We start from the raw sequence: 15,865 nt of genomic DNA on the forward strand, positions 1-15,865 counted from the left end.
GTGAAACTTAAAGAGAGAAAACAAAATATTATGATTGAAATTTGAAATTAATGGATGAGTTAAACAGCGAATTAGCACAACATGGTAGAATGAATTTACTGGGAGAGAGATCTGTAAAAGTTAAACAGAACACAGTAGAGAGAAAGAAATAATTAATGCTTCAGTGGTGTAGAAGGTAAAACAAGAAGATTCAACATATGCCTAATTCTAATTGGGGTTCCAGAGGCATATAATAGAAATACAGAGGCAATTTTCAGAGGAGTATCTCTATTTGTGGTCATCGCTTTCCCACTTAAATAAGCCGCTTTCAGCATTTCTTCTAGAACTGGTTTCTTGGTGATAAACTCTTTTAATTTTTGCTTTTCTGGGAAGCTCTTCATCTCTCCTTTCATTCTGAATGAAAACCTTGATGGATAGAGTATTCTTGGCTATAGGTTTTTTCCTTCTAGCACGTTATAAATACGTTGTGCCATTCTCTTCTTGCCTGCAGGGTCTTGGCTGAGAAGTCTGCTGACAGCCTTATGGGCTTTCCTTTGTATGTCACTTGTGGCCTTTCTCTTGCTGCTTTTAGGATCTTCTCTTTAATTTTGGACATTTTAATTATAATATGTCTTGGTGTGGACCTCTTTGGGCTTCTCTTGTTTGGATCTCTCTGTGCTTCCTGTACTTGGATGTCTGTTTCCTTCCTTAGGTTAGGAAAATTTTCCTCTATTATTTCTTCAAATAAAATTTCTGCCCCTTTGTCTCTCTCTTCTCCTTCTGGGACACCTATAATCCGAATGTTGGCATGCTTGATATTGTCCCAGAGTTCCCTTAGACTGTTCTCATTCTGTCTAATTCTTTTTTCTTTTTTCTGTTTAGCTTGGGTGATTTCCTCTAGTCTTCCATCTAGCTCTCTGATCCATTCTTCTGCATCCTCTATTCTGCTACTGAGTCCCTCTAGTGAATTTTTCATTTCCAGTATTGTATTCTTCATCTCTGATTGGTTCTTTTTTTATAGTTTCCAGTTCTTTGCTGATGAGCTCACTGTGTTCATCCAGTCTTCTCCCAACATCTGTGAGCATCATTATGAGATTTTGTTTGAACTCTTTGTTGAGTAGGTCACTTGTTTCTGTTTCATTTAGTCCTTTTTCTGGGGTTTTGTCCTGTTCCCTTGCTTGGAAAGCGTTCCTTTGTCTCCTCATTATGCCTCTTTCTCTGTGCTTATTTCCATGTATTAGGCCTTCCCCACTCTGAAACTTCTTGCCGACATCCAGCTGGTGATCACCCACAAGAATTTATCTCTGTCTTTCTCACGCCATACATCATATCTTGTTTTGTATTATGTCTCTATGGGCTTTCTCACCTCTCTTTCTGGTCATAGGCTCCTTATTGGGTCATTTACATCATCCAAACACCAACTATATTGCTCTGTACTCTATAGCTGTTTAGAAATAAGATTAATGTAACAATTAACACATTTTAGTGAGCAGTTCAGTGGAGATATTTAAGATGTGGCTCTGGAGCTATACTGCCTGAATTTGAATCCCAGTTCTGCCCGTCATGGGTTGTGTGACCTTGAGCTATTTAATGCTCTGACCCATGGTGTCCTCAACTGTAAAATTGGAATAATAAATGTCTTATAAATTTGTTGAAAATTAAAATAAGGTAAAACGTAAAAGTATATTCAGAATAGCACCTGGAACACAGAACACACTCAATAAATATATCATGCCTTGATTTTCAGGAAAATTCAATCATATTAGAAGCAAAGAAAAAGTTAATCAAATCTAGTAGTTTGGGGTTTTAGAAAAAAAGTGATAATTTGGATTAACCAATTCTTTCATAGAAATATTATTTGTAAAGGTGTTTCTGGTAATATGGTGGATGATATGTTCAAGGAAACCAATAATGCTAGATACAATCTAAAACACTTTATTTCATGGCTAAGCCAGTACTTTATCAGTACCTTGATAAAATAAATTTATCAAGGTACAGAAAAGAAAAGAAAAGCACACACCTCACAGGGTGGTGGGCTGAGACCAGTATTTTCCCAGGAGGGATCTTCTAATCGCTGGCATCCCCGGGCCTGAGTTTTAATGAGAAAAGTATGAAGGGTAGGAGAAAAAGACAATGTGTGAGAATGGCCCAGAGACAACATTCCTCCCCCATAATGCCACTTAAAGTAGGGACTCTCAAAGGGTGATATTCTCAAGGGAAAACTAGAAAAAAACTACACAAAATGAGAGTGATATGCTCACCTTTCTCAGCTTTAGTTTGAGAGAGAGAGAAAATGTAAAAAAGTCTTCCCTGGTTCTTTTTTTTTAAATTTATTTGAGATAAAATTGACTTATAACATTGTGAAGGTTTAAATTGTTGAACAGATTGATTTCATACATTTGATATTGCAATATGCTTACCATCCTAGCATTAGCTAACACCTCTACCACATTACACAAGTATGTTTCTTCTTTTGAGGTGGGAACAATCAAAGTCTAGCTTATACAGATTTTGAGATGTAATGATGTACATTTGAAAATTATATGTTAGAAGCCAATGTTACCTCAGTGAACAAAGATGTAGTCTCTTAGGAACTGTGAAGTTTATAACAGAGTATTGTTGTCTATAATCACTAGGCCGTGCATTGTATCTCTAGGATGTATTTGGTAGTTACAAGTTTGTACCCTTACAGAATGTATCTCCAATTCCCCCACCCCTAGTATCTGGTAACCACCATTCTATTTGCTTTTACAAGTTCAGCTCTTTTAAAATCCGCACATAAGTGATATCATACAGTTTTCTCTGACTGATCTCACTTAGGATAATGCCTTTATGTTCCTTCCATGTTCCTGCAAATGGCAGGGTTGCCTTCTTTCTCATGAATCAGTAATATTACATTGTGTGTGTGTGTGTGTGTGTGTGTGTGTGTGTAACATCTTCTTTATCCATTCATGCATTGACGGACACTTAGGGTGTTTGCATATCTTGGCTTTTCTGAATAATGCTGCAATAAACATGGGATATCTGTTGTTTATTTCATTTATATATACCCAGCAGTGCAATTGCTGGATCATAAGGTAGTTCTATTGCTATTTTTTTGAGGAAACTCCATATTTTATTCCACAGTGGCTGAACCAGTTTACATTCCCACAACAATGTGTGATGGTTCCCTTATCTCCACATCCTTGCCTACACTTGTTCTCTCTTGTCTTCTTGATGATAGCCATTCTAACAGGTGTGAGTTGATATCTCATCATGGTTTTGATTTGTATTTCCATGATGATTAATGATATTGAGCATCTTTATATGTTCCTTTTGGCTATTGAACGTCTTCTTTAGAAAAGATGTCAATTTAGTTCCACTGCTTATTTTTTTTTTAAAGATTTTATTTTTCCTTTTTCTCCCCAAAGCCCCCCGGTACATAGTTGTGTATTCTTCGTTGTGGGTTCCTCTAGCCGTGGCATGTGGGACTCCGCCTCAGCGTGGTCCGACGAGCAGCGCCATGTCCGCGCCCAGGATTCGAACCGACGAAACACTGGGCCGCCTGCAGCGGAGCGCTCGAACTTAACCACTCGGCCACGGGGCCAGCCCCACTGCTTATTTTTTAATCAGGTTGCTTGATATTTGTTACTGAGCTGAAAAATTTCTCTAAATGTATTAAATAATAACCTCATATCTGATATATGGATTGCAACTGTTTTCTCCCATTCTGTAGGTTGCCTTTCAGTTTTTCAGTTGTTTCTTTTGCTTTGTAGAAACTTTTCACTTTGATGTAGTCCCACTTGGTGATTTTTGCTTGTGTTGCTTGTCCTTTTGGTGTCAAATCCAAAAAATCATTGCAAGATCGATGTCAAGGAGCTTTTCCTATATTTCTTCTTCTAAGTGTTTTATGGTTTTAGGTCTGATGTTTAAATCTTTAATTCATTTCAAGTTAAGTTTTCTGAGTAGTGTAAGTAAGGGGTCTCCAGTCTTCTCTGCCTTTGTATGGGGTCATCTGCTCCACTCTTCTTCCTCCCTCTTGTGGCCAAATTCTTAAGATACTGTGTTTTTAGTTGTTACCATTTACCAGGTGGTACTGGAAACTTTTTTTTTGTTTTCCAGAAGGTGGCACTCCAGCTCATGTTTGTGATTTCTCCCTTGTCCACAAAACAGATCTGTTTTTTTGAGATGACTCAATTTACCAGATTTGCTGTCACAGGAATGTGCACAAAGAGCTAGTTGCAGAGTGTAGGGGGATATGGGTTTAACACTGGGTGGTTGGGGGTTCCAGTGGATCTGGAGGGGAGATCCTTTGCTGAGGTACCCCTTGAGGCTCATGGGTAGACTTCCTGCTGAAATTCTGAGCCCCTGTGCCCCTCTAATTCCCTTTGATATTAGTATCTTCTCTCTTACCTAATGTCAGTTCTCCCTCCACTCATGATCTATCCACCCCTGTAGTCGACATACCTCTAGAGAGAACCGGGTTCTCCAGCTGTGTCCAGCCCTGCTGGAGTAGCCTGGGCACTAACTCACTGCTGTTTTTCTCTGGCAGGACAGTTTGCCACTGCTGAGTAGTTCATCTTCTGCAGTGTTGCCTTGAAGCTGGTGGTGCCAGGAAATCTCCTTTGCCTATCTTTACTGTGACCAAACTCACACCTTTTTTCTGCTCCAGTAATGTGCTGGAATCACATCTCCAGAAGACTTGCCTTACACAAAATCTCTCTCATTCACAGTTGTCTGCCCAAGTGTGCACTCTCCAGGCTTACCTGACCATGGCCAAGGTTTGGGGCAGGTTTGTGGGCTCCTGCTGGCTCTCTAGCCCATACCAAAGTCTGTCTGCTTATTACTGGATGCACAGGTGGGTGAGATTCCTCCTGGATCCCTTTGCATTTGGTGCTGGTTACTACAACTTCCACACAGGCTCTTTTGTTCATGGTTGGATGTCCAATTCTTTATTACTAAAGCAGGACAATAATGGGGGACGTCTTTAGTCACTGTAATGCTGCTATCAGCCTTTGTCTTTATAATTTTTACTCTCATCCATCTAATTATGTAGATTGCAGCCTAAATATTATCACTATTGTGTTGTCAAAAAAACACCAAGTCAGGGGCTGGCCCTGTGGCCGAGTGGTTAAGTTCGCGCGCTCCGCTGCAGGCGGCCCAGTGTTTTGTTGGTTCGAATCCTGGGCGCAGACATGGCACTGCTCATCAAACCACGCTGAGGTGGTATCCCACATGCCACGGCTGGAAGGACCCACAACTAAGAATATACAACTATGTACTGGGGGGCTTTGGGGAGATAAAAGGAAAAAAAAAATCTTTCAAAAAAAAAAACAACACCAAGTCAAAATTTTTGTTTCAAGGGATTCTGGATTGATATTTTACCCCTGGAATCTGACAGAAGTGATATAAACCATTTCTGAAGAAACAAATTTTAAACACAAGCATCAATGATTCCTACAGATAAATTTTAAAGAAATATGAACTTAAGATAAAAAATTCACTAAGACTACTAATAAACAGGGCGCCTTTAGTAAGAGTCAGAAATATCCTTAAACCATGGAATCAGATTTGCAAATATATGTATTTAAATTATTAGATAATAACTTCAATAAGTATGTTGAATACATTTAAATAAAGGATGCTATGGAAAGTATGAAGGAACAACAAGAGACTATCAAAACTGACCATTTGGGAAGAACAAAATGGAAAATCTCAAGAGAAAAAAAATGCGATTGAAATTTGAAATTAATGAGTGAGTTAAATAGCCAATCAGCACAACTTACGATAGAATGAATTTATTGGAAGAAAGATTTGTAAAAATTAAACAGAACAGAGTAGAGCAATACAAATAATGAATGTTTCAGTGATGTAGCAGGTAGAGCAAGTAGATCCAATGGTGTACATCTAATTGGGGTTCCAGAGACATATAATAGAAATGTAGAGGCAATTTTCAGAGGAGTATCTGTGTTTAGTAGACAGCATATGAGGGTTATGGTTACCATGTTGAACGGATGGACATCAGAGGAAGCTGTGAATACATCTGTGAGTAGAAAGAGAAGAACAGTACATGCTGTAGCTGCTCAATAAATCATTTTGTTTTCATGATTATTGGTTAGGTTGATGATGAAGAATGCAATTTTCTGCTCTGTTCTCACAAAATTCTCCTTCCATTCAGTTTCCATGTGCACAGAATCACACCTAAGTCTGAGATGGTAAATGCATAGTTTGTCTGCTACCATTTCTCCTTCTGTACTGATGGCAGACATCTTGACTTTCTTTTCTAATTAATGTCTTCATTCCTTCAGATTTCTTCTCGAAACGGTGCCCCCAGAAGCAATGATTGATCTGATTTTGGGAAATGAACACTTTTACATTGTTTCTCAGGCTATACCTCATGCTTCCATGGTGATTTTCTCTTTCCATTCACTTTTGCAACTAGGAGGCTGGTAAATGGCTGGGAGGGAGGAAGACATTCTGGACGGCTAATGCTGTATTTATTTGTAGTTCATACACATAGCTTATTCCATTAATATCATAGCCTTTCTCCAGGGAAGTCTCCAAGACTTCTACCTTTACCCGTATATGGAAAATCTGGGCTACATTTAACATCTATTTTCTACCTTTCATGGCTCCCATGATTTTATTTCTAGTGTGGTTCATCTGAATAAAAAATGTGTTTGCATTGGGACATGTCCTAACGACCATCTAGAGAGAAGACAGCTATTTCATCTTGAAGAGGGCATACAGAGCCTAGTGCAAAAATATTGTTTTGCTTATTTACCATTTGGCCTGAAGACTTAGTTCTTGCCTTCCTTGAACTGGCTCCAAAGAGAAAAAGAGAAAGAACTTCCAGAAATCCTGCCTCTGTTTCTTAGTCCCCATGCCCATTGCCTAAGCGTTCTAACCCTTACATGAGTTCAAGTTACTCTACTTCATAGGAGAAGACTCGAACCTAGGAGTCAGTAATAAAATCGAGGATGATTGAGAATCCAACAAAACCATATGCAAGGTGTTAAGTGGTGGTAATTTGCTGTGTAAAGGTTCCAGAGTTTCCAACAGATTTTTAAAGTATCACTGACTCAAAGATGATCCAGAATCATTGCTCTAGACAGTTTAACTCATAAGTATCTCTGATTTGAGGTAATAAAAATCTGCACCGGCAAGGATGGGCATATAATGACCAGGCTTTTACAACCTGGTCTTGTCTAACTTCTCAGGAGACTTCATAGAGCCATTAAGTTTAAGTCACGTTGAGCTCCAAGCTATTTCTTGGTGCATGACTCTTCCTACCATCCCATTGCATTATTCTTATTTCTCTCCAGGCTCTGTGAAACCAGAAATGCAGTTATAGAATTGTCTACCCTCTCTGACTGCAGATTAATTGAATATTAGTTCCCAAAGGGATTTTAAAGAGTATCTATTTTACTAGCCTCAATTGACTATGAGGTCCAGCATGATTCAGGGGTTTTTTCAAGCACTGAATTAATTTCACAGGCGTGGCTGAACAGAATCATTCTGTTTTACCATATAGAGGGAGGACAGTATTTTCCTAATTTAATCTATTTCCACTTCTCATATATTTGTAAAACCTGAAATGGTAAAACATGAAATTAAGACATTTTAGGAGATAATGTACCAATGATGTTCATTACTGTCTTTTGCCCCAAAGAGAATGACTGTACTTATGAAAGAAAATTTTTCAGTTAAGTTTGGTGATTATACATGGAACAAAGAGATTAACCCAACATTGATGATTTAAGATGTATATCTAGTCAGCTGCATGACTGGAAAGAAATGAAGAGTATTTCTTTGTGTTTTTTGAGAATAAAACCATTTCCTTCTCTCATCGTTTTCTCAGCAGCTGTCACCAAGCAGGTCCATGGAAGGGGATAGAAATCGTACCTCTGTCAACATGTTTGCTCTCCTGGGACTCTCAGATGAAAAAGGTGTGCAGCCTATCCTCTTTCCAATCTTCCTAGGGATCTACCTTGTGACTCTCATCTGGAACATGGGTCTTATCATCCTAATCAGGATGGACTCCCACCTGCGCACACCTATGTACTTTTTTCTCAGTTTCCTGTCATTTATAGACATCTGCTATTCTTCTTCCACCAGCCCAAGGATGCTTTCAGACTTCTTAAAAGAAGAAAAAACGATTTCATTCATTGCTTGTGCCACCCAGTATTTTGTTGGGTGCTGGATGTGTCTGATGGAGTGCTGTCTCTTGGCTGCCATGGCCTATGACAGATATGTTGCTATTGGTAGGCCTCTGCAGTACTCAGCGGTCATGGCTCCTGGCCTCTGTCAGAAGATGATTGCTGGGGCCTATGGGAGTGGTTTCCTTAGTAGCTTAGCTGAAATAATCCCTTGCTTTCATCTCTACTACTGTGGGCCCAATATCATTCCAAATTTCTTCTGTGACATAACCCACATCATATCCTTGTCTTGCTCCAATCCCTTCATCAGTCAAATGATTCTTTTTCTCATAACTTTTTTTGTTGGATTTGGTTCTTTCCTTGTTATACTCTTATCCTATGGTTTCATTGCAGCTTCCATCCTGAAAATATCCTCTATCAAAGGTAGTGCCAAGGCCTTCAATACCTGTGCCTCTCACCTGTTAGTAGAAGCAATCTTCTATGGCACAGGCCTCTCGGTGTACATGCATCCTAGTTCTACCCACTCCAAGAAGCAGAACAAGGTGCTGTCAGTGTTCTGTGTTACCCTCATCCCCATGTTAAACCCTCTTATCTATAGTCTGAGGAACAAGGAGATCAAAGAGGCCTTCCAGAGGGTGATAAAGAGGACCACACATTTACTTCAGTAAGAACAATATTTGTGCAGGTGTTATTTTCCCTATAAGGAAAAGAGGGATAAGAATATGTAAATAACATTTTGTATGTCACAAGAATAGCTAAGTAGAGAGAAGATGTGACAACCTGGCTTCTGGGTTCCTGGTGCCATTATGTTTAGCTGCCACCACCAAGTGATCTGTCTGAGGCAGTGTCATCTGCATTGAACTGCATTTAAAAGGCTTATTTACATAACTAGGCTCAGGTAGATAAAATCTGATGTTTGGACAACAGAGGTTCTGATAGATATTATATGTAGATAAATGACAAGACCTAGGAAGTCATGCATGGTTCTTTCCTCTACAATTTTTAAAATGTCCTTTATTTATTTTTGGTTGTTAAGCACTTTTTATATTTAAATAGAAATAAAATTACTTATAAAATCACATATGTATAAGTTAACAATAATTTAAAAAAGAATACCTTATCATCTGAGTTCCAAACACAGAGCGAGAAAGTCAGTGTGAGAAAGAGGAACACAGAAAGAGATAGGTAGAAAGAGAAATAGAGAGAGAGACACACACACAGAGGGAAAAGAAAGAGAGAGTGAAAAAGTGAACAGAGAGAAGGGAAGGGGAAGGGAGGAGAGGAGACAAAAGAAGAGGAGAGGGGAAAAGATTGATCTGTCTTTATTCCACAATAACTTTGTTCCCTCCATCTTACTCCTTGAAACTCCTTATGAAGTGAGTTGTGAAAAACAGATGGGAGAAAGGAATAGTAGAAAGGAGGGGCACTTTTCAGGTTAAGAGTTGGGGAGATTCTCAGAGGCTAGAAAGAAGTCAAAGTCATCAATTTCTGGGCACAGGTGGCCTGAAGCATGCTCCATGGTAGCTTCCCAGGGACAGCGAAAGACTCAGAAACGAAGGCTGTCATGTTATGTCTAGGGACTCACAGTCTGAGTCCCAGAGATGTGAGCCCCCTAGGAATTCCAAGTCCTTAAGTATGATCAGCGAGCAGTAGAGACAGCCTGTATGAGGGTACCATGGAGACTCAAAGTCTAACCAAGAGAATTTAAAGAAAATTTTAAAAAGAGATATTTTTCAGACAAGAGTTTATAGACTAAGCTTCATACATACTACAGTAGTGTATACACAACATATTACACTTCACTAGTTACATTGCATAGATGTGATTTTTGTTCTATTATTATGTGCACTTGGCAAGTGGGAAATTATCCCCATTTTACAGATAGAACTTTTGGGTATATTGTGGTCTGCCTTGTTCTTCCCAGGGTAGCAAGAATCCATCTTGAAGCTCACTAAGTATCAGATGTGGAACATAAATTGTTTTTACTGATCAGAAACATGTCATTTATTGCTTTGCCATGGTGCCCAATTTCTATACCTTAGGTGTTATATATTTAAAACTATCTTACAAATCTGTTCGTTGAAAATATTCACAACACAGTTTTTATCAGAGTGAATACATAACTATTAACCAATTGGTAAGAGTTAAATCAAATAATTAACTCATTATCCCATCCATCCCTTTCTCCTTAGAAGTAAGATTAGCTGAAGTAGATCCAACATGAATGGGGACCTTTCTAAAACATCTCTGTATCCCTAGTAATGGCAGGGTAGATGAGCTCCATTAAAAAACCAAAAACCAAAACACTAAAACCAAAAGATCGTGGGAATGATCTTAAGTAGATATTTTTTTCTTTTGTGAGGAAGATTAGCCCTGAGCTAACATCTGCTGCCTATCCTCCTCTTTTTTGCCGAGGAAGACTGGCCCTGAACTAAATTCATGCCCATCTTCCCCTACTTTATACGTGGGATGCCTGCCACAGCATGGCTTGCCAAGTGGTGCATATGTCCACACCCGGGATCCGAACTGGCGAACCCCAGGCTGCCGAAGTGGAATGTGCGAACTTAACCGCTGCAAAACAGGGCCAGCCCCAGTAGATATTTTTAATGAAGAATTAGTAATGCAGCATAATATATTGGAAAGAACTCCAATTCAGAACACATAAATTTCACCTACTTTTTTTTTTTTTTTGGTGAAGATTAGCCCTGAGCTAACATCCTCCTCTAATCTTCCTCTTTTTCCCTGAGGAGGATTGGCCCTGAGCTAACATCTGTGTCCATCTTCCTCTACTTTATATGTGGGATGCCTGCCACAGCATGGCTTGATAAACTGTGTGTGTGTCTGCACCCAGGTTCTGGGTCTGCAAACCCCAGGCTGCCAAAGAGGAGCACATGAACTTAACCACTGCAGCACCATGCCAGCCCCTAAATTGCACCTACTTAAAGGGAAGGCATGCTGTTTACTTCACGCTCTGATAAGTGCTTCATAAGCATTGTATAATTTGATTTTATGAAGAACTGCTCCATCAAGTAGCTCATACTATAAGCCCCATTTTTAAGGTGATAATAGTGAGGTTTGAAGAGGTTAATTTGCTCAGGAACACACAGCAAGGATGTGGAAAGCTGGAATTCAACCCAATTAGCTGATACCAGTGCCCATGGTATTAACCTCAATGATCTGTGACTCTGTCATGAATTAGTTTCATTGTATTCCTTGTTGCTCCTATATCCTCACTTATGCATAGGAAATCATGCTGTGTCAGCCACCCAGGGCTGCTGTGATAATTGATTCAGGTCAGGGAGTTGAGAAAGTGTGCATATTTAAAATGGAATCAATTTGTGAACAGGGAAGTGTCCAAATATCTAATTTATTGTTTTTAAGCTGTATTGTTAGCCAGTTGTGTCATCTTTGGTAAATGTCTTAGCACCTCTGGCTTCAATCCTCACCTTGAAAATGATGGTATTAAACTAGGTGCTCTCTCGGTCCCTTCCAGCTCAAAGAAATCTAAGTTCATTAAAAGAAAAGCTATAATTACGAGGTCATAATAGGACCATGGGGAAGTGGGGAATTGAGTCAGAAGGGACATGGCAAAGTGGGATGTGAAATTAGCAGGGAAATCATCTTGATGACAACCATGACACCAGAAGGCAGGTACCTGGAGAGTTTTCTCCCTATAATTGTCTTTTCTCCTCTCACTTCTGCCTTAATAATACATTTAAGAGGATCTCCAGTTGTGGGCATCTCTTTGGCTGTGAGTGGACAACCAATGTCATGGCCAAAAGCGCCCATCCTGGAGTGCAATAGGGCACACCTGAATAATTCTTTTGAAAAGAATAAGGAATTTCAACTTTGGCAAGAACTCTTGTTATCCTGAGGGATCTAGGTCAAGGTGAGAGGGCAAGATTTATAGAAAACAGTGGATTCTGTGTTATCCCAATATCCATGTGATTCTTCCAGTAAGACCAACATGGAGTAAGATTTATGGTCCTCATAAGTTTTATGAGGTTTATGTTATCTCTCATTCTTAACCTCTTCTCATATTTCTTTATCTAGCCTTTTTGTTCTGGTTAAGACTGTCAGTACTATGTTGAATGAGAGTGGTGAGAGTGAGCACCCTTGTCTTGTTCCTGATGTTAGAGGAAAAAGTTTGTTTTTCACATTGAGTATAACATTAGCTGTGGGTTTGTTTTTGATGGCATTTGTTATGTTAAGGTATTGTCTTTCTATTTCCAGTTTTTTGGGGTTTTAATCATGAAAGGATGTTGTATTTTATCCTATGCTTTTTCTGCATCTATGAGATGACCATGTGATTTTTATCTTTCATTCTAGTAATGTGGTGTGTCACATTTATTGATTTGTGCATGTTGAACTATCCTTCCATCCCATGGATAAATCCCAGTTGGTCATAGTATATAATCCTTTTCCTGTGTGGTTGAATTTGATTTGCTAATATTTCCTGACTATATTTGCATCTATATTTAGGATGGATATTGGCCTATAGTTTTTTTTTTTTTTTTTTCCTGTGGTGTCCTTATCTGGCTTTGGTGTCAGGGTGATATTGACCTCCTAAAATTCCATTAGAAGTATTCCTTCCTGTTTTTGAAAGTGTTTGAGAAGGATTGGCACTAATTATTCTGTAAATATTTGGTATAATTTGCCAGGGAAGATATCTGCTTCTGTGGGTTTCTGTGTTAGGAGGTTTTTGTTTACTGATTCAATCTCCTTATTTGTCTTTGTTCTATTCAAATTTTCTGTGTCTTCCTGATTCATTCTTGATAGCTTGTATATTTCTAGGAAGTTCTCCATTTCTTCTAGATTATTCAATTTGTTGGCATATGATTGTTCATAGTAGTTCCTTATAATCTTACGTATTTCTGCAGTATTGCTTGTAATGTCTCCTATTTCGTTTCTGATTTTGAGACTTTTGACTTTATTTCTTAGTCTAAGGATTTGTCAATTCTTTTTGTCATATGGAAAACTAGCTCTTAACTTCATTGATTGATTCTATTGTTTTTTTGGTATGTAACTTATTTACTTCCACTCTGACCTTTGTTATTTCCTTCCTTCTACTCACTTTGGGCTTAGTTTGTTCTTTTTTAGTCCCTGAGACATAACGTTAGGTTGTTATTAGAGATTCTTCTATATGCTTAATATATGCATTTATCACTATAAAATTCCCTCTCAGAAATGCTTTTGTAGCATCCCATTGGTTGTGGTGTATTATGTTTCCATTTCAGTTAGTTTCAAGATGTTTTTTGATTTCCTGTTTGATTTCTCATTTGACTCAATGGTTGTTCAGGAGTGTGTTGTTTAGTTTACACATATGTATACATTTTGCAGCTTTCTTCTTCTTTATTTCTAGTTTCATATCAATGTTGTCAGAAGAGATACTTGGTATGATTTCAATCTTAAACTTTGTAAGACATGTTTTGTGTTCTATCATATGATGTATTCTGGAAATATTCTGTGTGAACTTGAGGAGTGCATGTATTCTGCTGCTATTGGATGGAATGTTCTATAAATGTCTTAGGTCCATTTCATCTAATGTGTGTTTTAAGTCCAACATTTCCTTTGTTGATTTTCTGTCTGGATGAACTACCCATTGCTAAAAGATGGGTATTAAAATCCCTATAATTATTGTATGGTGTCTAAATCTCTTTTCAGGTCTGTTCATATTTGATTAATATACTTTATTGCTCTGATTTTGAATGCATATATATTTACATTTATCATCTTGATGACTTGACCTCTGTATTGTTATATAGTGATCTTTTTTGTCCTTGTTTCTGTGTTTGGCTTAAAGTGTTTTTGTCTGATATGAATGTAGCTATTTCTGCTTCATTTTGCTTTCTCCTTGCATAAAGTGTCTTTTCCATCCCTTCACTGTGAGCCTATGTGTGTCTTAAAGCTGTAGTGAGTCTCTTGTAGGCAGCATATAGTTGGGTCTTGCTTTTTAATCCATCCAGCACTCTGCCTGTTGATTGGTGAATTCAATCCATTTACATTTGGAGTGATTATTGATATTTGAGGACTTACTAATGCAATCTTATTCATAGTTTTCTGGTTGGTTTTTATTTTAGTTGTTTCTTTTCCCCTCTGTTTCTGTGTACCATAGTACATTGGTGATTTTCTTGGGTCGTATGCTCTATTTTCTCTTTCTTTGTGTTTTGTGAATCTAATCCAAGTTTTTGCTTTGTGCTTATCATAAGTCTTATATTTAAACATCTCATAGGGAGGGCAGTCCATTTTTAGCTTATAGTAACTTAACTTAGTCTACAAAAGCCGTACCTGTCTATTCTCCCCTTTTATGTTGTGTATGCCATTATTTCTTTTCACATGTATTGTTTAACAAATCATAGTAGCTACAATTATTTTAACACTCTTCACTTTTAACATTTTAAAGTATAGTTAAGTGGTTTACACACCACCCAAGTACAGAATAAGAATCTTTTTAAGCCTGATAGTGTATTTCCCTTTATTGCTGTGTTGTATACTTTCAGATGTTTTAATGTCACTGACTAATGTCTTTTCGTTTCAGCTGAAAAAACTTCTTACAGCATTTTTTCCAAGGCAGGTCTAGTGGTGATGAACAGCCTCAGCTTTTGTGTTTCTAGGAAAGTCTTTAGTCATACTCGTATCTGAAGTGTAACTTTGTGGGATAGAGTATTCTTGGCTTTCAGTTTTTCTTTCAGTACTGACTGTGTCATTCTACTCTCTCCTGACCTGTAGGATGTGTGCTTGAAAACTGCTGATAGCTTAGTGAAGATTCATATTTAGGTTATAATCTCTCTCTCCTTTTTTTTTTAAGGATTCTCTCTTTATCTTTGATTTTTGATAGCATTATTATAATGTGTCTTGGAGAAGCTCTTTTTTCATGAGATAATGGAGTTATCTGTTAGCTTTCTGAACTTAGATGTTTAAATCTCTCCCAGGTTTTGGAAGTTCTCAGGATTATTTATTTAAATAAAATTTTTGCCACCTTCTCTGTCTTTTCTAATTTTTAACGTCTATTATTCTAATTTGGTTTTGATGGAATCCCATAGATTACGTAGGCTTTCTTTGTTATTTCTCATTCTTTTTTCTTTGCTCAGCACTGACTGGGTTATTTCAAACTCCCTGTCCTGTAGCTCACTTTTTCATTTTTCATCTGCTCTACTCTACTGCAGATGCTCTCTATTGCATTTTTCATTTCATTCATTGAACGCCTCAGATCCTGAATTCCTGTTTGGTTCCTTTTTATAATTTTTATCTCTTTGGTGAATATCTCATTTTGCTCATTTTTCCTCCCTTATGTCATTCAATTGTTTTTCCGAGTTTTCTTGTGGTTGTTTTAAACAGCTGTTTTAAAAATCTTTATCAGCCAGGTTGCAAAATTCTGTGCCTTTCAGCTTTGTACTTTGAGAATTATTGTTCTCTTTAGGTGATGGCATATTTTCTTGATAATTCATGTTTCTTGTAGGTTTGTATTGCTGCTTTAGTATTTGAAGTAGCAGACATCTCCTTAAATCTTTACTAATTGCCTCAGATGGGGTATGCCATCTTTTGTGATTTTATAGGTGAGTTTTCCTCTGCCTTTGTATGGGTACACATGTTCCACTCTTCTCGTTCCCTCTTGTTGTAGAATTCTTAAGCTATTGTATTTTCTCTGGTTCTTACCACCTAACCAGTCTCACTATTGGAAACCTCTATTTAGTTTTCCAGAATGTGGCTCTAGAGCTCCTGTTTGTGGTTTCTCCCTTGCCCAGAGA

The 15,865-nt window shown here is 38.0% G+C and overlaps 1 protein-coding gene across 1 annotated transcript; it reads left to right on the forward strand.

Moving 5' to 3' along the window:
- Positions 1–7,873: 7,873 nt before the first annotated feature.
- On the forward strand, positions 7,874–8,785 carry LOC139040661 (olfactory receptor 5A1-like). Its single transcript, XM_070487411.1, has one exon. The coding sequence runs from the start codon at positions 7,874–7,876 to the stop codon at positions 8,783–8,785; it is 912 nt and encodes a 303-aa protein (XP_070343512.1).
- Positions 8,786–15,865: the final 7,080 nt, after the last annotated feature.

The sequence above is a fragment of the Equus asinus genome, chromosome 17, assembly GCF_041296235.1.
Source record: "Equus asinus isolate D_3611 breed Donkey chromosome 17, EquAss-T2T_v2, whole genome shotgun sequence".
In the NCBI taxonomy this organism is placed as follows: Eukaryota; Metazoa; Chordata; class Mammalia; order Perissodactyla; family Equidae; genus Equus; species Equus asinus.

What these genes read in the sequence shown, in the direction of transcription:
- LOC139040661 (XM_070487411.1), top strand. Translation starts at nt 7,874, where the DNA reads ATGTTTGCTCTCCTGGGACTCTCAGATGAAAAAGGTGTGCAGCCTATC.